This window comes from Mycetomoellerius zeteki, unplaced genomic scaffold, assembly GCF_001594055.1.
Source record: "Mycetomoellerius zeteki isolate Tzet28-1 unplaced genomic scaffold, Tzet1.0 scaffold64, whole genome shotgun sequence".
NCBI classification, from domain to species: domain Eukaryota; kingdom Metazoa; phylum Arthropoda; class Insecta; order Hymenoptera; family Formicidae; genus Mycetomoellerius; species Mycetomoellerius zeteki.
In genome coordinates, this window is record NW_017257654.1 from 2,004,416 (window position 1) to 2,029,605 (window position 25,190).

At 28.0% G+C, this 25,190-nt stretch overlaps 1 protein-coding gene across 1 annotated transcript in view; it reads left to right on the plus strand.

Moving 5' to 3' along the window:
* Positions 1 to 25,190, plus strand: part of LOC108728819 (uncharacterized) — a 27,675-nt gene extending 2,485 nt beyond the window's left edge. Inside the window, exons 2-11 of the mRNA XM_018457607.1 lie at positions 6,911 to 7,126; positions 7,843 to 8,450; positions 10,999 to 11,254; positions 17,993 to 18,389; positions 18,793 to 19,006; positions 20,472 to 20,698; positions 23,654 to 23,796; positions 24,146 to 24,454; positions 24,564 to 24,766; positions 24,977 to 25,190. Coding sequence (XP_018313109.1) covers positions 6,925 to 7,126; positions 7,843 to 8,450; positions 10,999 to 11,254; positions 17,993 to 18,389; positions 18,793 to 19,006; positions 20,472 to 20,698; positions 23,654 to 23,796; positions 24,146 to 24,454; positions 24,564 to 24,766; positions 24,977 to 25,162 — 2,745 coding nt within the window. The 5' untranslated portion in view covers positions 6,911 to 6,924 and the 3' untranslated portion in view covers positions 25,163 to 25,190. The remainder of the gene's footprint in view (positions 1 to 6,910; positions 7,127 to 7,842; positions 8,451 to 10,998; positions 11,255 to 17,992; positions 18,390 to 18,792; positions 19,007 to 20,471; positions 20,699 to 23,653; positions 23,797 to 24,145; positions 24,455 to 24,563; positions 24,767 to 24,976) is intronic.

Below are 25,190 nucleotides of genomic sequence, written 5' to 3' on the forward strand. Positions count from 1 at the left end.
TGTGTGTGTGTGTGTGTGTGTGTGTGTGTGTGTGTGTGTACTCCAATTGTTATTAGATTACACTTGTACATATATATATCTTCTTTGATGTTATTATATCTCTGTAGATCTAATCTTTATTACATTTAGTTTTATTGTATAAAATTAAATATTCATATATATCAATATATTCTCGTAGATCTACAATATGCTTTCTTTATATTCAATATAGCATTTTATTTACATCGCAGATTATCTATTTAGATCTTAATAGCTATAACATCAATCATGTGAGGCCAAGCTAGATTTCTGAAAATCTGATTATATCTAAAAACTAAATCTCATCAGATACAATTTGATCTTATTTGATCTAATTTGATCCACACATATATAATGAAATCATCTTCTTTTTTTCCCGGGAAACTTTATGAATGTGTTTGGCAGAGAGTATAATTCATAATTCAGTTGTATAATTCAATAGTATAATTCATAATTTATTCAGAACACGCAAAAACGACCGGCTGTTTATTATGATATCCGTCATGAGCGTGGCCATTTCAATTTTTAAAATTTTGTAAGTTCAATCTTTTAACTCATTGGCACTTAAATGTTACGTATTATTTTTTACGATGTCAAACTCTTTATCTTAATATCAATAAATTTTCCAAATCCATGAGATACATACCTGAATCTCTTTGTTAGTAGATCAAGTTTTAAGTTTTGTTTAAAAAATTTTTTCGTGTTTAATAACATATTTCATGGAGAATCAAATCGGTTCCGGACAGTTGTGAAACTTCCTTTGTAAGTAGATCAAGAGGATTGCCTGCATAATTATATCTAATGAGATAAAGTTTATCAAACAACACTCTCAACAAGCCTTTATGAGCCAACACTAGATTTTAATGTGAAAATTAAAATTACATGGATGTACAATATAGTACAGTACACAATTATTTTTTTTTTAATAAATGTTTATATATATTAGGATATAGATCAAAGTATATCTACATCGATCTACTTTGATCAGGTCAAAATGAAGATCTCTTAAGATCTCTTTTTAAATCTAATAAGATCTACACATATATAGTGAAATCTTCTTCATTTTTTCCCGGGATGACTTTGCAAATTAAAAAATATTTCAAAGAATTTATTTTTGTGAAAATTATGAACCTTATTATTACATAAGAATTCACAGTTTTCATTAAATTAAACAGAGTACATATTTAATTATAAAAAGACTAACGTACATTTTTATTTTTTTAAATAATTTGTTTTCTATTTTTTATGACGAAGGTTCATAATTCTTACAAGAATCAATTTTTTGAAATATTTGCAGAGTCACAACATAAATTATGAACGCAAAAAGAAATATTAAGAGAAAAAATAAAGATGAGATATTACCTAGTCGGTCTCAAATATGCAAAAATGACCAGCTGTTTATTATAATATTCATTACGCATGCGGACATTTCAAAATTTAAAATTTCGTAATTTCAATTCTTTAGTCCAATTAATATTACATTTCACAATATCAAACTCTATATCTTAATATCAAATTTTTCAAAATTTGCGAGATATATACCTGGATCTTTCCCTGTAAATAATATAGTTAAAAAAAGATAATTTCGCTTCGAATCAATTAACATGATTTTTCTTGCATTCTCACGTATTCGCATGCATCCTCGCATAAATTAAGGAAATCTTAATGCAATGCAATATATCGTGTATTGTGGTATAACAATTAATCCCCCATGATAATCACACGTGAACACCTACAATCATATGTATTACATAAATTATGTAACGATCCATATCAACTTTTTGAAGTTTTATATCTCGAAACGAGATTAAATGTGACAAACAATTTTATCTGATATGCATATTGTGCGAAACTAACGAGAGATATTTTCGATTTTCATTATACATACATATTTTGCAATATATTATACTTTGAGTTCAAATCAACAAAGAATCATATTTTTTTTCGAATAAATAATACATGTATACATTTCTCTTGCTCTTTGTTTGTTATCATGTGATATATAAGAGACAATTTATAAATTTTGCAATTAAATAATTTAAATGATTTCAAATAATAAATAAATTTTCGACTGCTTTTATTTTAATAAACATTTGAGAATTATTTGTCAATCTAGCTTTAAAATCATTATCGGAAGCGATAAAATACACTTGCGGTTTTGAGAGAAATCCGGTTACAATAATGAAAAAAGTGAGATAAAATACAGGAAGGTCACCAATACCGATATATCACTTTGTTTTTAGACAATATTTCTTAAGCAAAAGATAAAAATGCAACTTCAAAAACATAAATACAAACTAAAAAGTGTCTTCTATCAGATAGTATAAGCAGTTTTTATAATACTGTTTGCAATTTTGCAATAATTAAGTTTTTCATAAGTTATGCAAAAATGAGCGTCTGACAAAATGGGCTCCAAAACTGACATAGTAGGTAATAATGCCAACATTCCTATTCTATAAATAAAGATATATCCTATTCTGTAAGAAAAACTAATTTATGAAACTATAAACATTTAAAATGACATAATATTATAAATAATACAGTCACTATTATTTTAATTACACAATTTGCAAAAGAACACTGTAAGAATTTTCTTCTTGAATTCATAGAATTTGTTTTTAGCTGATATGGTATAGAAATAAGCCACAAATATATGAATTATGAGTTTGTACTTCTTTAATTAGTTAAACAGATCACGTTTTTTTATTAGTATTAATAAGGTGCAAAGGTTAGTTTCTAAGAAATAAGGGGATGTCGCTTTAGGAGATCTACGTCAGTATCGGTGACCTTCCTCTAACTGCTATATATTGTACTGTGATTCAACAGTCACGTTCAATAGAAGTCAGCGCATAGTAAACGCTTTGTGCTGATTGGATTATACTTTTATGTCCGTATTCGTAGTCAGGTCTTATATTTAAGGCTTTTTTAAATTGATCTTCAGATGCTCTATTATTATTGGCTACAAAACGTCTAAAGATAAATCTTAAGAAAGCTTTAAAGTACAAGGCGTGATAATGTGAATACGGGCATTATATTTTGAGGAATAGTTACATCTCAGCAAAGAAAACTTCCAACAATTGTAAAATAAACGTCGGCCACATTTAGCAGAATATTTATTTTGTAACTGTTGGAAATTTTCTTCGCCAAGACAGGACTATTCCTCTAAATCTAGATACAGAAAAGCATAATCTAATCGGCGCAAAAAAATACTAACATGCATGAGATTGGCAAATAATAACGCGACGAAACAAAGCAATTTAAAAATGGAACAATAAAGGGCATACACCACGAACGCAAGATATTCTTAGCGAAGTTTATATTTTATTCCAACATATATAATCGGATTACAAAAATAGACATTTCGGCCTTAAATTAGGCCATCTTCAGCATATAAGTTATGTAAAAACTTTTTATTTTTTAAACACGCAAACTTACAGCTAATCTAAGATAATTCATCACCTAACATGTCTAATTATTATGTAAAATTCGAATGGCACAGTGCAAAGATCCTATGGGTTGCCAAAGATCCACAAAGAAGGAAATCCATTAAGAATAGTTGTTAGTTGTATAAATAGTCCCCAATATCCTCTTGCGACTTAAAAAAAAATTATTAATAAAAATATAAAAAAAGAATTTGGATACATAAAAAATAGTTTTGATTTGGTTAATAATTTAAACGGTATTACATTAGAATCAAATTACAAATTGGTCTCCTTCAACATCATATCTATGTATTGTACACTAACATTCCTACAGACTTAGTCACAAAAAGTATTGGAAAAAAATGGATTTATATATCGAAAAATACAAACATTCCTAAAAAAGAATTTTTAAATGCTATTTCCTTGATTGTCAATTCAACTTATTTCAAATTTGATAATATATTTTTTAAACAAATCTTTGGTATGCCCATGGGATCTTCGTTGTCATCTATCTTAGCGAATTTAGTAATTCAAGATTTAGAAGAAAATATTTTTTCCAACATAAATATTAACATTCCAATTTACTATCGATATGTAGATGATATTTTATTAGCAGTTCCGAACAATCAAATCAATGAGATACTTGATAATTTCAATTCTTATCATGATAGACTGAGATTTACAGTTGAGCATAGTGACGACGATTCTGTAAATTTCCTTGATGTTAAAGTGATACTAGATGATGATTGTATTAAATTTAACATGTATAAAAAAACTCACGAACTCAGGAAGATATCTAAGTTATATATCTAACCATCCAATTCAATATAAAAGAGGAGTAATAATCAGTCAGTTTGATAGAATTCTTTTTCTCTCACATCCTGAATATCACAAAAAAAAAACATTGAATCCATAATAAACATTTTGCTAATTAATGGTTATCCTCTTGACATAATCTTTTCTACAATTAATAATAGAATTAAAAAATTATCGAGTAGAAAGAATTTATATGAAAATAATATTGGCAATAATAATGAGTCCATTGATCATAATAGAAAAAAATATTTCACAATACCATTTATGAATACAATCTCTGATAAATTTAATACTATAGCGGAAAAAAATAATTTTAAAGTAGCGTATAAACCTATGAATATTTTGAATCGGTTCATAAAATTAGGTAAGGATAAATTAGAAAAAATGGAACAATGTGATGTGATATACAAAATAAGCTGTCTTGATTGTGATTTTTTATTCTGGTCAAACAAAAAGGAAAGCTAAAACGAGAACCAAAGAACATAAAGCGAATATAAAAAAATCAAAAGATTCTCTCACTGTATTATCACAGCATCAGATCGAATGTGGTCACAAAATTAATTGGGATAATATTCAAGTATTAGATATAGAACCGTTCTTTCAAAAAAGAATCACGTCGGAAATGATTTTTATTAACAAACAAATTAATGGTCTGAACAAGCAGAGTGACATGAAAAAATTACCAGAGACTTGCTTTCCGTTGGTTAACATATCTCCCTCTACATAATGCCATTTTACCTCCTCCTTTGATACATTTTGGGTATATATAAATTGCGTATCATGATGAGAATTTGGCAGAACATTCTAACGAGTTCTTTATTACAATAAGTCATCCACGATATTAATCTTCACAAGTTAACTGGAACACAGGTACCAATTTTTATAATTTATAACTAAAAACACGAATTGTAAACACGAAATTAATCAAGAAATGTTATGATTATTAGAATCTGGAAATTTTGCGTTTAATTAACGAATTACGAACATTTGAACTATCGGAATATTGTAATATAAGACGAATTTCTTTGGATTATATTTGAAACTCTTTGGACTAACATCAGTATTAAGAAAAAAGAACAACAATTTTAGTTAACGAATGTTTTTACATAATAATTAGACGTGTTAGGTGATGAATTATCTTAGATTAGCTATAAGTTTGCGTGTTTAAAAAATAGAAAGTTTTTACATAACTTATAGACTGAAGATGGAGTAATTTAAGGCCGAAACGTCTATTTTTGTAATCTGATTATATGTGTTGGAATAAAATATAAACTTCGTTAAGAATATCTTGCGTTTGTGGTGTATTCCCTTTATTGTCCCATTTTTAAATTTTGACCACGTATTGACATTTATTGTTTAAAGCAATTTATATTTATGACCTTACTTCATTTGTGATTGATTCGTTCCACATCAGAAAAGCAGAAATTGCCTTTTATAATAGTATAGAAGGCGCACGAGAAACTTTTGATACAAATTTCTTGCCAATACTTAAATATTACGTCGTACCACTTGTTCAATTTGTCGAATTTGTGGGGATAAGTACTAAATATATTTAAAGTTAGGCGAAATGTATACGCTACTTGATCATCCTTTCGTATGTTGTTCTGGCAAACAATATCTTTCTGCTGAACACAGCCATTCTTGTTTTTCTTATGTGATATCAAAAATAAACTTCCATTATCCTGTCTCTGATTATATCATCTTTAATTGATAACTCTCTCATTCGCAAATATATCATCTAATTTTACAACTCGTACATTTATAGAAATAAATTTGAAATTTTATTACCTTTAACATATACTTTTTACGCGTGTAATTTGTAGATATATAAAAGTACAAAATATAAATTTTAAATATAACGAAATAAAATGCACCTCAATAAAAGATAATAAGCATAATAATACCCAAATACATCTCTATAAAGTATAAATTATATCATAGGTCTGTTTTCTATTGAACTAGTGTACACTTTTGCAACTTAAAATGAGATAAATATATATTATATACAGGGTTGGGTAAGTTAACTTTTTTTTTAACTAAGTTAAGTTAAAGTTAATAGCCTTGAAAATTTAACTTAATTAATATACAAATTAATCCATAATGAATTAATTGAATTAAAAGTTAAGTTAATAAAAAAAAGTAATTGAAAAGTTAAAAGTTAAATTTGGTCCGAACGAACAATCAAAAAAAAGAAAAAGAAAAAGTTTGACCATTTTACATAATTTTCCGTATTTTTCTTTTCTCGCATCATATTTATTAAAGAATCTGGTTATTTTTGTTTAAGTAACGATTATACAATATAAAATTACTAAATCATATACTCCTCTCGCATTGTGTTTGAGGATTGACTTCAAAAAAATTAAATTAAAAGTTAATAGTTACTGATAAAATGTAACTAAATTAAGTTAAAAAGCTAAAAGTCTAAAATGTAACTAAGTTAAGTTAAAATTAATTAACTTTTTAACTTAACTTTTATTTTTTTAACTTAGCACTACCCAACCCTGATTATATATATATATATATATATATATATGTTTGATATTTGGCGAAAGCGAAAAAGAGAGTCGTAGTGTAATACAATCTAGTGCAGAAATAAAAAAACAGACCTCATATAACATTGTCCTGATAAACTATCCTAACTAACTTTATCTCAGTTTGACGTAGTCCAATGAGAAAATTCATAAAAATGAAAAAGAGATTATTGTGGTGCGGTTTCACTTTTGCTGTCGTGCTCCTCATCCTTATGATTTCGACTGAGAGCAACATCATCCAAAGGATACCATTTCTCGATGTGACGACAATCAACAGTATTAAATGCTACGATGAAGTTTCGACTGCAAAAAGTATCCCTGATTTCGATTCGGAAACAAGTACGAAAATTATTATCCATCTTTAATATGTATTAAAAAGTTTGAGAAAGTAAGTTCTTGATAAAAATAGCATAAATCTTCGTATAAAATTACTTAAGTTATTTTATAAAATTTTATAAAAAGATCATGGTTGTAAAAAAATATTAAATATATACTTTCAAATCAAATATTATATATCAAATTCATACATTTTATCATGCAATTATCAGAAGTTTATTACATCTGTTAGATTTTGTACAAATTGACTACAGTATAATATTAAATATTAAACTTCCTCTTTATATATATTTCTACTCTGTAAAGTTTTTTTTCTGTACTTCGATGCTTTAGATTGTTTTTCGCATTGCCATTGAACGATTCAATTTAACAATGCTCTAACCGGCTTTTTTAAAAGTTTGAGATATTAATTTATATTATATTAAAAAGTGTGTAGAAAAAATAATTTTATTATTTTTATTAACTAATTTCTTTTCAAAAGAAATGACAAAATTGGATAAGTTAGGATTTGTTTAATTTACTTAAAAATCTTAATTTTTATAATATATATTAATTTTAATATGGTATAATTTGATTTGATGTTTAGTTTACATTCTTGATGAGATTGTGAATATCACGATAAATATTGCAATTAAAAATCGCAATATATTAATATGACTTAATAAATATATGTCAACATAAATTTGTAATAAAAATGATTTATATCTCTTATGCTTTAGATACCGACAAGCCAACATCAGGTAGGAATATTTTCTTCCATGAGACTTCTTGTTTTGGCGACGAGGGGCTGACGTTAAATGCCCGACAAGCCTGTGCCATAGAATCGGCAGCACGGATGAATCCGTCAATGACCGTGTATTTATTATTCATCAGCAAGTCGGAGTTTTCGAACAGTACACGCAAGATCGTCAGGCATCTTCTTAATTATTCCAACGTCAAGATCCGTCATATCGATCCACAGAGATACGTGAAGGAGACGCCTTTGGACGTGTGGTATAACAGTGGCATCTTGAAGAAAAGCCACTGGCCAGTCAGTCACATGTCTGATATACTGCGCTACCTGACTTTGTGGAAGTATGGCGGCATCTACCTCGATTTGGACGTAATAGTCACCAGCTCGCTGGAGAATCTGACGAATTTTGCCGGCGCCGAGGACTGGGACGATGTTGCTGCCGGCGTCATGGGGTTCGACATGTCGAAGCTGGGTCGACGCGTGGCTGATGCTTGCGTGCGCGATCTCAAAAAGAATTTTCGCGGCGACGTTTGGGGTAACAATGGGCCCGGAGTCATCACAAGAACATTACAGAAACTCTGCGCGACGACATATGTGAGTAGACATTGTAGATATTGAAAAGAGACCAGGAACCACAATAATAGGAATTTATCTGATCACTTCTGAAAGACGTGAACGAATTCAGAACAGAAATGAATTAATATCATTATTTACAACAACTTCAAATAAAATAATATATCAAATAAAATAATATATACGGTAAATCTGATATATACGCCGCACACCTAAGGGAAATTTAATTTATCAAGTATTATTTACCATGTTTAAGGTAAATAAACTATACTAGTAAAAACCTCATACTTTCTACTACTATGAAAAATATATAGGAATCCGAAATATTAATTTGTCATATTAAAAAATAAACTTTTTGAAACTCTTGCATTTTTGCTACATATACATCCCATAGGGGTGGGATATATGGCTACTCATAGGGGGAGGGAGGGTATGTATCGCTCATGAAAAATTTACAAATAATGTTTATAAATAAGACATAAAATGACACAATAACTTATAAAATACATTTATAAAGTTTTATTAAGGAATAAAAATGATAAATATGTATAATATATGAAGTAATAAATAATAATTACAATCTTCCTACATATATTACAAGTGTTATGACATTGAGGTACATATTTCATGTAATATATTCATTGCATTTAGTGCAATGAATTTAATCTGCGCACTTTGTATGCTTTGGACATAAATCCCATCCGCTAAAAATGCCGTATATCCCAAACAGGTAGGATATACAAGATAACAAACTAAACAAAGAATACGAAAGCAAAGCACTTGTATTTTGCTATAAAACATGCTTTACTATTCCTCTATATGTATGTATCGCGAAATAACCACTAGGTCTTTTACACGCCCTATAGTAATCATTTTATGTAGATTATAATTTATGATGGCGCTACTTATTACAGTGACAAATCGATTCAAATAATTTCATTAATATTAACAGTAAGAAGCTGAAATTATAACTCAATACTAATATAACATAAAGACATGTAACAGAGTAGTTATGGGAAAATTACCCCCACTTCTTCTATTTTTTCTAACTTCTGCGGCGTAAATCCCAGCACGGCGTATTTGCCGGAGTTACTCTAATATGAATTATCACTGAAAATTTTCAATATATCTTTTCAGTAGTTATTCATATATGTATAATAACACATATGTATAATAATTACTTTAGCTAAATTTTACATAAAATAAAACATTAGATAAAAAATAATATGTACTAATCTTTAAAATATATATTATTACTTGTCGTAATTAAAGTGATTGTCACTGAATGCTGTGACCGCTTTCTTCCCTACTATTATAGATAACATTTTACAAAACTTCATAAACATTTTTAACTTTACAAAACGAAGTCGAACAGTCGAACTTTCCAAATTATCTTGAAAGAATTAAAAAATTGAGAATTTAAATTTTATTTAAATTTTTAGAAAAAAAGACTGAAAATGGTTTAGTAAATATCAATAAATTAGACATTTGCTTTTATTAAAAAGATTGTGAATAGGTACATTTGCTTTTATTTAAAAGCAAATTAAAAAATTGTGAATAGTGCTACAACGTAAGATGATTTTAAATATTATTTGTCAAATAAATGGACAAATTATTTGAAAATGAGACTGAATTTGATTATTTGTTGAGCAAATGTGATATGATAGCGATGATAAGTAGGTAGAATAAATTTGAATACGTCATTTCATGGCATTAAGAATTATAGGTGTACTTAACTCTCTCTCTCTCTCTCTCTCTCTCTCTCTCTCTCTCTTGGTTAAACAAGAGAGGTGTATTAACGTGCACAAAGTAAATAACAAAGTCTATTCGTTGCGAGTAAGAGACTCGCTCAATTTAATTGAATTTGTTGGATTCATCCGGCGGATATGGTCCATTACTCTCTTAACATAGAATCAAAGACGTAGACTTAATCTACAGTAGACCAAATATTACAAAAATGTATTCTTGTTTGTTCAAATAATTCTCCCCAATTTCTAGGCGAGAAATTAATGCACAGAGAATATGGATTATTATTAAAATTATTATAAACGGATAACATGATTGGATTTTTTCTGTAACCTTCTATGCGTATAAAATGCATTCTAAATATCAGAATCTCGAAACATGCGATACTATATCTAACGCAAATAGCAAATCACAAACACAGACGTTTAACAGATAACGAATAGTAGTGTTATAAATAATAATTTATAGCAGTGCTATAAATAATAATTTATTCTTGACTTAAAGTGCGCAATTTTTTATTTGTGTGATTTAATCTAGTTGTACGTGTTTATACGTTAATAATAGTTATTAATTGTTACAATTGTAAATAATTGTTGTTGTTATTTTTTCTTTTTTTTCCTTATCTCTTTATACTTTTATTAGTTATATATTTTTTATTTCATAATTATTCGAGTTTCTTTAGTAAAATTAATATTAGTCTTCTTTTAAAGAATGTAACACTTTTACTTACAATTACATATTCACTTTAGAAATAAAATAAAAAAATTAAGAATACTTCAATAAGCTAAAAAAATATTTTTCTATTTTATAATTTATTTTTTAGGCAGGAGATATGACAACCAACCGTTGCCACGGCTTCGTAGTATATCCGCCGTCGGTTTTCTATCCGATTCACTATAAAAATTGGAAAAAATATTTTGAGATAAAAGACAGCAACGTGACTTTGAAGATATTGAACAAGGCGAAAGCGATTCACGTATGGAATAATTTGAGCAAGGCCGAAAAGGTGCGAGTGAATAGTAATGTACCGTATGCCGTTATTGCACGGAATTATTGTCCTCGTGTTTTCAATAACTGCGGCCAAATATTTTGAACTTAAGCATAATTAGGATAAAAAGTGGAATACTTATTTCATTCCGTCATAATATTGAAAACATTCCACATGCGACACAGAACGAGATTGTCTAATGCAATCGAAAAAGCGATAATATTTGTCAAATAAAATGCATTTAACGAAACAAAGGCTGATTTAGAAAAGTATTCTATTCACTCTACTTTTTCTGTGAGCATATATAAATTTCTATAAATATATTTTATAACGTCTGTCAAAGATCAATGCTATTTTAAATATTACTAGATATAAATTATCGCGGTTTTTAAGTAATAATAATAATAATAATAAATCGCTGCATGATGCAGTTGTAACTTATAATCTCATATGTTTATATTGAAGATGAAATTTCAATGTATATACAAGTCAGATGTTGATGCTTACCATATTGATCGCTTGCGTAGTAAGAAATAATAGATTCCCATTCTCCTGTTATAAAGACAGAAAAATCTATTTTTATACCTGAAGAAGCTCATCGATCATACTTTTCCCATTCAAATAAAAACGAAACTATTTTGCTTATTTCCGTCATATAATATTTCTTAAAATAAAATATATAACATGAAATTACTTTATACTCAATATATAAATTTTGATCATTAAGATAGTTTATATCTGAACGAATTTTCATAATGTTAATATGCTTATAATGAACGTACATATTTACGCATATATTCATGTATATATTTATATAACTCAGTTTCTATATCCTATATTCGAAATTGATATTTGTTTTATATCAAATATATTACAGATTGTTCTAGTCCAGTCTATTCAGTGTAATAGTTTTTAAAACAAAATCTACTAATATCAGTCCAGGAAAAAATGTTTCATATATAAATTTATAAAAAATTGGCATATTTTATATACAATTATATACAATTATATATTATAATTATATATAAAATATATCCATATATATAACGTTTATATATATATATATATATAACGTTTTTTTCCCGAGAGAGCATAAAGAGTTTAAGAATGTGTAACATTTATGTATGTATATATATATATATATATCATTATCATAATGAATTATGAAGAATTGTAAGAATAATTTTCGCCAAGAGTCTATTGTAATACAAAAAAAACTTTGGATGCATTTCGAAACGACAGTTACATACACAAACGGATCTATCAGTACAAACTATTAAAGATAACCAATTGTTGCTAATATTATTACAATCAAAGAATTCAGTACACAGCCATAATAAATTCAATTTTTTAAGAATTTGAAGATCTTAATTAAAATTATATTTTGTAAATCTATATAAGATTAATTTCTCCAAGTTCTTAAAAAAGGGGTAAATCACCATTGAACTGAATCTTTTGATCGTGTTGTATTGTAAATATTATAAATGTTAATGTTATTATTATTAACAACAATAATTTATTGTATACAAACAGACAGTTTAAATAACAAACTATAGCAACTTCACCGAAATTTATCTTCTTGCAAATTTACGAGCAATGACATATTATAAAATATGGCTCGTTTCAGTTCATTGATAAAATTTCAATATAAATGTTAAGATAGTTAATATCATGGCTGTGCAACTTTTAGTTTATGATCAAAAGTATGACACGACTTATACGCATTTATCAAATAATATATAGGTATTTTTATCCAAATACGGACATAAATCTGTAATATTATAAATATATACATATTCTCCTTTCTTTAGTTTTTTTTCATTTATCTATCACGCGTAATTGGATTTTGGTAACAATCATATACATTTATTTTGTCTTCGTTTAATAATTTTCTAAAACAATAAATTTCTATTCACTAATAATATTTTTGATGAAAATGTTAGAATGTTAGTGTATAAACCCGTTAATAAATTTGTTACAAGTCTGTTGATTATACCTATAGATTATGCATATATAATACGTCAAGAAGTTCAAGTATACTTAGAAACCAAGAGAAACTTAAAATTGGAAAATGTAATTTAATCCTTTGTACTATTTCACATACATTGTAAAGACTATAAAATCATGTACAATAATGTAAAACAATAAATTAACAAATGATAACGAATGATAAATGTATTGATATTTCTATCAACATGCCTTATTTAAAAAAATGCACGTTCTATCTCAAAACATTTGCGCGCGCGCGTGTTTTTAAGAAATTCTATAAAGATGCTTCAGAGTGCAAGGACTTTAAGTTGAACAACATTTTATAAATTTTATATTGCCAATATACGACAAAAACGATGATTTATAATATCTGAAATGCAACACTTAATTCTATTTCTACATACGAAATCTTGTAATATAAATTCTTGGAAAAAGTAAAAAATGCATTTTATGAATAAATATGTAAGTGAGAGATATATTATACAAAAAAGCCGTTATTCATTTACTTAAGATAGATTAATTTATTCTTTCAAAAATGTTCGATGCGATCAAGAGTTGTACAATTGTCAAGATAAACGGAAATATACAAATGAAATATATTGTACAATTATTAATAAAATACACATAGAAACTTTGCTCTTTGTATTTCATATCATGATAACATTTTCCATCATTTTTTAATTCTTTGCAAACTTTGAACGTATTTCGTATTTTCTTTGCATAGTAAATGTATTAAATTGTAAAGTAATTAATACGCAGGAAGTCACGCTCGTCGCTTTTTAGTAAAATAAATAGACGAATATTTAAAATATTTTAAAAGAATGTATTTTATAAAAATATCTTATTCATGTCCAAGCACTTCACCAATCAGCGTACGCAAATCTCGTTCATTTAAACTCTGAATAATGATTCGCTTTTGCGAAGATTTATTAATGCTGCAACTCTATATATATCGCGTAATAAACTATAGTTAAGGCTGCGTGTAGCAGTTGTGAAGGCCAATGTTTGGTTACGCGAACGAAAGCAAAGTTTATGCAAAAGGTTTATTTTCCTATGTGAAGCTTTACCGTCGAAAACAAGATTTTATAGCCATATTTCTTGTTAAATCTTCGCGAAAATACTTTTTCTGCACTTACGTAATTCAGAGTATTTCCTCAATTAGAGATAATCATATCGATTGATTTTTATTGAAATTGTTGCACATATGCGTCGTTTCTTGAAAGATTAATTATTTGACGTGACTCATCGTGATATATTGGATAATTATTCTTCATTATAGAAATATAGTTAAACAATTTTGCAACTCCTTCGAATACATTCTAGTACAACTCATCTTCGAAACATTCTTTTACGAGTGAGTAAATGATTCATCGTAAATGTTTAATTCACTTCCAATAATATTAGAGAAAATAACTTTTAAATTTAATTAATATTAAGTAAAATATTAATTTAAAAAAGTAAGTGCTAAAAGTTTGCAAATCAAAAAAAATTCGAAATGTTCCTTATTCAAATAAAACGTAAAAAGTTCTTTAAATGAAATTATAAGTACCTGTCTATAGTCCGTTTACCGTTTATCGTTGGAGAGCGATAGATGTATCTGCTGGATATTATGAAGACATCAGTAATAATCGAGCAATTGAGAGCTATTTGTCGCACACTTGTAGATTATGTAACAATTATATAAATATCATAGTACAGTTGCTACAATTGTTTCTATATTCCACGTGTTTTGATAAAAAGACCTTCAACAAGAAATTCCAACGTGAACAAAATAAAAATATCAAATAGAATTATACGAATTGTATAAACTTTCACAGGTTGATCGCAAACGAACACTGGACAAAGTCATCTGCAGTTATGAGGAAACAACGCGCGTTTTTTATATTGTGCTGTCTACTTGGATTAATGATTATTGTCTGCATTTTTTGGGAGGACTTATCGGTGGCATTGATCACTATCATCTCAGCCGATCATGTTTCCTGCTATTGGTGCGGATCTAGTGATATCATGGAACTCGGAGAGGGAGAATGGGGTTAGTTAAACTATTATAGATTTTACTTCTTATATTTTAAGTATAGAATGAAAATTTAATTTTATTAAAATAAAATGAAGAAACTCTCTCTCTCTCTCTCTTTAAAGTTTAAATATTAAAATTATAATTTTTAAAAATATTAAATATATAATTTTAAAAATATTAAAAATATTTTTAAAAAACTTTAAATTATCAATGAGAGAGAAAGAGAGAGAGAGAGAGAGAGAGAAGAGAATACGAAGTAGAAAACTACATAAAGAATATATTTTTCAAAAATTATATGCTTTTACAAAATATACAGGGTGTATCTGAAATAACGGCCAGTAATCATATAGTGCTATTTTTCTAATAAAAAACTGAGTCGAAAAGTCCTCTATTATTTTGCAATTTTCACATTAACGAGATATTAATTTCTAAAGATTACCGAATAAACGGATAAAATTGATGTATAAGACAATTTTAAGATATCTTTTAGTGTTCCTTATGAAATATTTTGAAGATGTTTCTTAAAGAACTCTTAAAGATATCTTAAAGTTGTCTTATACGTCGATTTTAGACATTTTGTTCATTGGGTAACTAAAAAAAATATTGCGAAAATTGCAAAATGGTAGAGGAATTTTCAATTCAGTTTTTTATTAGGAATAGCACTATATAATTAGTGGGTGTTATTTCAGATACACCCTGTATATGTAGACAAAATATTTAGAAAAATTAAGTTAATAAAAATTAATAATAATTACAACGGACCTGTTAAGAGTTAACAGTGTGCAATTTTAAATTAAAACTCAATTGTTATTTATTTTTATTTTATAAGGAGTCTTATTAATTCAATATCAATATTCTTTTAGCATTTAAAGAATTTACCATAGAAATTGAACGTAAAAGTTGGTATTATCGCAAACGATTTTTGTTCGATCAATATTACTATTGGATAACGCAATAGAAAATGATAACAGTATGAAAAAAGCGATGCTGTTCTCTTCCATCTAGTTAAATAATGGAGAATTAAATACATGGAAAAATTCCAAATTAAAATTAAATAATAAATTTTCCCAAACTTACAATATTTTATATCTTGCGCTAGTAATAAATTATTATACCATGATAGCGCAAACAGACTGTGCATGTGTTACTTATACGCAAATCACTCGAATTGATTGTGAAATATAATTATCACATAGCAAATGTATCGTGATACTTTTAAAATGTGTAAAATTCTATTTCAACTGAAATACCTAGAGATTATCGACAACGATTCGTTGTAATATTTATAGCAGTTGCAGTGATTTGCATACTCTCAAACATATTATTTTTAAGTAACTTATATCAACATTTTAATCTTTTATCGAACATGTTTGCAAAAGTATATATATGTGTGCATGTGTGTGTGTGTATCGCTGCAGCTGCTAGAAGTACTACAACGAGTCATTGTCGACAATCGTTAGGTATGTCAGTGAAGTAGACTTTTACACATTTTAAAGTATTACGAGATATATGTGAGAGTTAGTAAAAAATATGTTTTAAACAGTTTAAAACATGCTTAGTTGATGTTTTTAATATGTTTTAAATATGTTTTTTTTATATTCTTAAAAGCAATATATTTAAAGCATTAAATACATATTTAAGAAGAAACACAATGTTTTATTCTTAAAAAAAAAAAACATTAGTCTTTATCAACCCTGATATATGTATATATATATATATATGTACTGTTATGATATATTCTTTACAATTGTAAACTATAGACGACTTAGTGTTCTTGATCTATATGCCACTGATTTTAATATGCATTCCTTGATCTAAATATCAACGATTTTAATGTACATTCTTTGATCTATATGTCACTGATTTTAATATGCAATCATTTACGTTAATTACAGAAAATATTTATGAGAATAAAAATATGCAATTGCAAATCATTATGTGCTCTTAATCATATTTATGTAATTTATTCTTTTATATAATAATATTGCGTGTAAAATTTTATACAATAACAATGAATTCATTTTGCGATAATATCAAGATTTTGTCTTTTACTTTCAAATTTCTATGTTAAATTTCTTAATTCTTAGATATATTTAATTATTATTTAATTATTTAGTATCTTTTTAAATATTTAGCCTATCTTATCAAATCAATATATCTGTCTCTGAAAATTAATTATAACTCAGAGAAATATTTCAATTGTATAATAGATATATGTATATTTATTTTATAAGTTATAAATTAATAAAATTTATTTTATCATTACTTTAAAAATAATAATGTATAAAGAATTCTCGAGAAATCACATGTTTTTAATTACTTTCTGTTTATGAAAAACCCGAACTTCAATGAAATCGTTGTTTTACTGATAAAATGCGACACATCGACATATCTTTATACTACATCAATATCGTGCTCACACATACGTACAAATTTTCTAACTAACTAATCTTTCGTATTAAGTATCTAAACCTAATTTCAAATACTCAATTAATTGTTGATGTAATCTTTAGTCCAAACTAAGATTGTTTTATACGTACGAAATATAAAACTCGTATATAAAACAAACATTACTACGAATCGACGTTAAAAGTCGGTAACAAAACTGTAATTTTCCAATTTTTTTTCGTTTTTGGCATAAAGTCGACCGATTTGGACTACATTATCGTTTGTACTTTAATTATGGAGAAGGATTTTTTAATCTGTAAAGGCAGTTAGAAAAATACTTGTTTGGAAAAATTGATAAAACAGACTTCCCCTTAAGGGCTAAATTATTTAAATGGATTTTTTCATATTATATTATATTTTTTTCCTAATTTTTAGACGAAGAAATGTTGATACCAAGTAGATGCGTATTCTTCCATGAGACCACGTGTTCACCGCCAAATCTTACGCCTCAACAAGCGTGCGCCGTGGAATCGTCGGCTAGAAACAATCGCAATTTGAATGTCTTCCTGCTTTTCTTCGCGACAGAGAAGTTTTCTGAGAAGTCTAAGAGATACATCAAAATCTTAGAAACTTATGATAACGTATATATAAGGAGAATACATTTGTCAACATACATTATCGATACGCCAATAGAAAACTGGTTCTGGGCAAATATCCGTAGATCTTGGGAGAACCACGATTGGCTACATAAAGACTTTCATGATTATGTCCGGATGTTGACATTGTGGAAGTTTGGCGGTGTGTCATTGAATTTGAATAGCGTGGTGCTAACGTGAGTTGGGCGATTATTTCTTATCTTCAAGGCTTCAAAATAAATTCAACAACGGCAGACGAAATTGATCGATAATTTTCTAATAAATTTTTCGTTGATATCCAAGTAACGATATATCTTGAATCAACATTTATAGTTGATTCTTATTTCAAAACCGATTATCTATTACAATAATGTCTAAGATACGGTTCTTATAACATCTTAAATTTGTGTACTTAAGACGGTCTTATATATAAAAATCAACTATGAATACGGGCTTTAAAATCTGTGAAATTCAAAATGTCACGATCCCAATATTTTATGTACGAATAGATAAGCATCAGCGTCTATCAAATTTGCTGCAACAAATAATAGCATATAAACACATTTAAGTTTAAGTAAATAAATTAAAATTTATATTTAGATCACTGGACAAGCTAACTACTTTTGCGGGCATGCAAGACAATCGAGACAAGGACGTCGGTGTATTTGGCGTCGACACGAGTACAAATTTTGGAAGAAACTTTATCGACGCTTGTATGGAAATCATTAAAAGCACAAATGCAAACACCTATTTACGATACAATATCACAAGAGTTATAACCGAAGCCGTATGGAAACTCTGTTATCAGCGAAACGTGAGTATGATAACGAATTTGATTCATTTATTGTCAGCAAATAAGTTTCGTCAGCGTGCTTCATCACTTCATGACGTATAATATTTCTGCCTCTTTCTTGCATGGTTTCTCGTTCTCATTCTCAGTTTCATATTTCTCTTTCTCTTTGTCTCTACAATTTAAATTAAAAAATGTTATATAAAACAAAATGTATCTAAATTTGAATTCTATAATTTAAACTATAAAACTTTTTTATTGTATATATTAACTGCGTTCAGCAGAAAAGCAGCTTTACAACAGTTGCAAAGCTGCTTTTTCTACTGGACGCAACAATTGTTATCGTGTGCGCATGGTCATTGGATTAATATAAATCTCGTCACGTTAGGACACATCATATAATTGATATGCGTGACTAATGAAATCTCTGGTGAAAAAATTTTTATATCTTATAATATTTTTCAGAATATTTATAACTTAAATTTATGAAAATTTTTGAAAAATCCTTAACGTATTTCAAATTTTATAAATTTTTTAATGATAGAACCCAGACAGCACACAATATTTATAAAATATTTACAAAATATTTGTGATATTTATATTTAATATTTTATAAATATTTTGTCTCTCTCTTAGATTGCACAGATCATAAATATTTATTATCGATATTACGAAATATTTATTGTACGTATTGTAGTAAATGCTATAAATATACTAAATAAGACATTATAATCTAAGTAAAAAATATTAACTAGAAATATTTATTTATATTTATCATAAACATTATATAAAACATTTATGGCGAATTCGATTGGAAGAACTAGTGCGCACTAGTGCATATTAAAGCCGTTGTACACTAATTTAATTTAAGTATAAAAATGAAATGCAAATATTTCGAATTATGAAATACATATTTTACCTAATAGTACAATAAAATGTATTAAGTATTTTACGATTTAATCGATCTCTATGTTTATTTATAAACATATCTTTACGTTATTTCGTGTACGACGGCTTCAATGTGCACCAGTGCGCACTGAGTGCGTCCAATCGAATTTTCACTATTAGTCTATATTTTAATAATATTTTCAAATAAAGCTTACATAAGATATGTATAAAATCTTTATATAATATTTCAAAAAATAAATAATAACAAATATTTATGAATATTTATCATAAATATTTTGTGCTGTCTGGGAAAAATTTTAAATAAAATACTTCAAAATTCATGTACATATAAAGAATTCTGGAAAAATGTTGTAATTTTTGTATAAAAATATCTCAGGAATTTTTCTAAAAATTTATATTATACAATTATACAGAATTCTAAAAACTTCTGAAAAATTATATGAAGGATTCTAAGAAAACTTTTCGCCAAATTTAGATTACAATAGATTGATATGTGTGCGAAAAGAATCGCAACAGAAGTCATTTTACGTTAAATGCGTATTACCTATTAGACAAATCTCTCCACGTATATGATTCACAGGACAAGGACTGTCGGCGGTTTACAATCTACGCACCGGAGAAATTTTATCCCTCATTTCCTGATTCACGGGAAGTTCACCCGAACAAAACAAGAGCGAAAGAAATGCTGAAAACACAGAAAAACACTATGACGATTCATTTGTTGAACAATTACAACCGAAGTACACAAGCAAATAATGTGGCGGCTTTCAAAATGGCGGCTAAACAAAATTGTCCGAAGATATACAAATTTGTTGGAAAAAATTTCTAAATTTATGATATTAGTACTATATTAATTGATACGTAGCATGTATTGTAAATTGATACGCAAATATAACTAACAATGAGTAAAGTTCATAATAATTATTATTTATGATGCGGTTTGTATTGACGATATTAAATAAGAATATAAGAAAAAGCTTATCGTTTTATATTTAATAATGTTATTCTAGCTTTTCATTTATAATAACTCGTTTTTATGTCCTAGCATTTATGTATAAATATTTTCCATTTTCATAAGTGAAGAATGAAAATATACAGAATGTCCCAGAATGACCGCCAAATATTTCGTGTGCTCGTACAACGGACTAAATTGAGTCGAAAAGTCCTTTACCATTGCAATTTTCGCAATAGTTAACAAGATATTAATTACTAAAAATCGCCGAATATTAGTTTTCATTGTTTTTATAATTTTTTACTCAAGTACTATCAATTTTACAAAAAAATAGCAAATGACAAAAATTGTTTGTTTTCTTCTCGTAGAGTTCCGAGAATTTTTTAGTACCGCATTTTCTGATGTTGATAAAAATAGTTACCAATAAGAACATGCAGTACTAAAAAATTGATAAAAAATTCTGACAAAAATTCTTAGAGCTCTGTGAGAAGAAAATAAACAATTTTTTTCTCTTGCTGTTTTTCTGTAAAGTTTATAGTACTTAGTAGTTTATAGTACTTGAGTAAAAAATTACTGAAAACCAATATTCTATGATTTTTAGTAATTAATATCTTGTTAACTATTGTCGCGAAATGATAGAGGACTTTTCGACTCACAAGGAGAGACTCACATATGTATTTCACGGATTTTGATCAGCTTTTGCATGGTTATTCTGGGGCACCAAAAAATAATCTCTGTAAAGCAGTAAATTGCACCTCTACGTATTTTTCGAGAAAATCGTGATTTTATTGTAGGTTACGACGTCGGATCGCTTTCAAACCTCTTTACTCTTCGTTTAAACGTAAATGAAATATTTGAAATTATTTAAAATTAGAAAAATATACAGCTTCGGCGGATACGAATGTATAAATACATAATCCGAGTATAGAATGCGTAACGCTGTACTATTTGTGCCAATGCCAATTACTCCTATACGAGTGGCAACCGTTCACGAGGTGTTTCAAGCTTCGGTTGAAATCAAAGAATGTCTGTTTTTTTTCAAAAACTATCAATTTTCGTACCTAATATATATGTATATATAGTAGTAGCTTTATTACTTAAGCTTACAAATGCCAAGAAGGGATTTGATTTACACTATTGCCCGTATTCATAGTCAGACCTTGTACGTAAGGCTTCTTTAAATTTATCTTTAGATGCTCAATAGCCAATGAAATAATTCGTAAAGTATCTAAAGATAAATTTAAGGAAGCCTTAAATATTATATAAGGCCTGACTATAAATACGGACATAAGTTCCTTAGCCACACACATTCATCCACATTGCAGTAGACCTACTGCTATTTACATTTACTAAATCTATGCTATACTATACTAAAAATATCATCCACAAATACTACGCGGATAGATACGCAAATAAATACCTACAGACTACCAAATTACAATCTAAGGAACCAGGATGATTTATTCTACCTTATTCTAAGTCGTATAGCACATATCGCGTATCACAGATCATGTATCATCCCTACATGTATCACATCGTATAACTTAGCGTCTCCTATTCTCTCGTTTGCAACCCTTCGTGCCCTGTTTCATTACCTAGACGCGTATCAGTCCGCAGTCTTGTCTCCTCAATTCCTGTAACTTCTATCCTCATTTTCCTAATCACTTTTTTTTTTCTTTTTCTCTCCTCAGTTTTCCTAAAATATTATTTTTACACGAATCTAATTCATCACTCCATTAAAAAGCTTTGAAATTATATAGAAAAAAAAAACAAGATTTGAGCGACAATTTTCCTTCTCGGAATATATTTTACACATAAAAATACATAAATTTACAAAATTACAAAAAAATTGTAGGTAGGTATTGCATATATTTACTTTATATAGAAATTCTTTATTACGTAAACTTACGTTCGTCATTACGTGACATCACGATTGCCAGGTCTCCAGATTTCGACTGGAGACTCCAGTTTTCAAGACCAGTCTCCAGTTTTTCGCTCGCGCGGGGTATTTATTAATTGTATATTTAAATTACGTGGAAAGTACAATAATAAGAAAATCTGTGATTATATTCGCAGTTTATGTTATTTTACGAATAATAAAAAAGTTTGTAATTGTATTCGTACTATATATATAAATCTTGTAATAATAAGAGGATCTCTGTGATTGTGTTGATATTTTATGTTGGTAAATATTAATAACAAAAAGAAAGTCTGTAACAGTGGTCGCAAAACACGAATTAAATTATGCGCCTTTTTTTTTTTTTTTTTTTAATGAAACAATCGGCCAGTCTCCACTAGTCTCCAGTCGAAATATAAAATCCCCAGCCGTACTGTGCTCGGGACCTGGAAACCGTGCGTGACATCGTTTGATTTATGATGTCATTAATATTTCATGCGCAGAAATGATGTTTATTATATGGTGTTCACATCGAATTCAGTCGAATTATCAATTTTAAATAGAACTTATCTCAGTAATTTTTTCAGAGAGAGAGAAGCGGATCCGATCAGATCCGATTTTACCGTTTTAGTTGAGGTTATGTTGCTACTGAATGACGTAAACAGAGACGCAAAGAAATGAGAAAAATTGCCGATACGTCGCTTACGTATCGCGACTCATGCATTCTGATAATCTTTACTCCCGTTATCAATTCATGAGTAAGATCGCGCAATGGCCGCTCGACTTGATGATAATCAATTCTCGCGTTGAGATTCGATCATTCGATCAAGTAATATCTGATGCAGAACGCGATACTGTTGCACGTTTCAAGAACGTTGACAACGCGAAATTCGACCGTTCTTCTTTCGCACAGCACACGTATCGGACAATTAAGCACGTTAGATGCGGTAATGGCACAACGAATCTTCAAGGGGCATAATGATCACTATAACGGCATTACAATCGATTCCATTGAGGAAGTGTGCGACAATAAAATATTTGCACAGCGTCTCAAAGGTAGAGACGCATTTTATCTCGTTTCGTATCTTTTTCTATTCAAGACATTAATTATATGCATATTATATTATATATTGTAAGAGGAATATATATATATATATGTAATTGCATTATAAAGAAAATTGGACAATCATTTTCTTTTCAAACTTGCTAAACTTTACTTGCAAAGCATACATTTATAATAACAAGTCAAAATTATTTCTTCATTGAATTCTTATATTCCACATTTGTTATCTTATTAAAAGGATATTAAAGGAATAAATTTGATATATTATAGAAAAATATATTTTAATATATATTTTAGAAATCAAAAGAAATAAACATACATAATTTATAAATATTTTTATAGATTCTTTAGAGCAATGGATAAAGGACAAAAGACGCACTATATGGTTTCGTGTGCACATACCGCATACCGAGTGGGTTCCAATATTAACAGGACATGGATTCATCTTCCATCATTCCAAAGAAGAATATGTCATGTTATATCGTTGGTTGCCTACTAACGAGGAATGTAATGTCCCAAAATATGCACATACATACTTAGGTGTTGGTGCGTTTGTGTTCAATAAGAATACTAGTGAAATTCTTGTCATTAAAGAAAAATATGCTCCTACTAAAGCAAGTTGGAAGCTTCCAGGAGGCTATGTAGAGCCAGGTAGCTTAATATAAGGCATTGTGCATAATTAGTGCACTGTTATAAATATATATTATATATACAACATATATATTTATATATTTATATACATATATATTTATATTATCAGGAGAAGATATTGAAACAGCAGCCAAGAGAGAAGTTTTAGAAGAAACGGGAATTCAGGCAGATTTCAAATGTTTAATATCTTTCAGACACGGGCATAATTATTCTTTTGGATGCTCAGATATATATATGATCGCGTACTTAACACCTCAAAATTTTGAAATTGATAGATGTAAACGGGAAATTTCAGAATGCAAATGGATGAAGGTAAATGTTATACTACAAGACTTTTTCCTTACATTGCCAAAAATCAATAATTATATTTGTTTTAAATTCATACATGATCTTATATACAAAAACCTGTAAGTACCATATATTTGATATAAAATTAAACTGTATTGCGATATTATAACGTGCATTTATACCCTGAAGTGTTACATAATTGTTTCAATTTACAAACTTCTATTATTTTTCCAGCTAAGTGATTTCATGCAACATCCAGAGGTACATACGAATAACAAAACTTTAGCAGCAAAAACAATAGATTTTCTTCAACATCAAATGGGCATAGTTGCAAACTATGGAATACATCCCATTACTAAAAAGCAGATATGTGTGTATAGTGTGCAAAATACAAACATTGGAAATACATCTGTAGAATAAACTTTATCTTTAGAAACAAATGTGTATA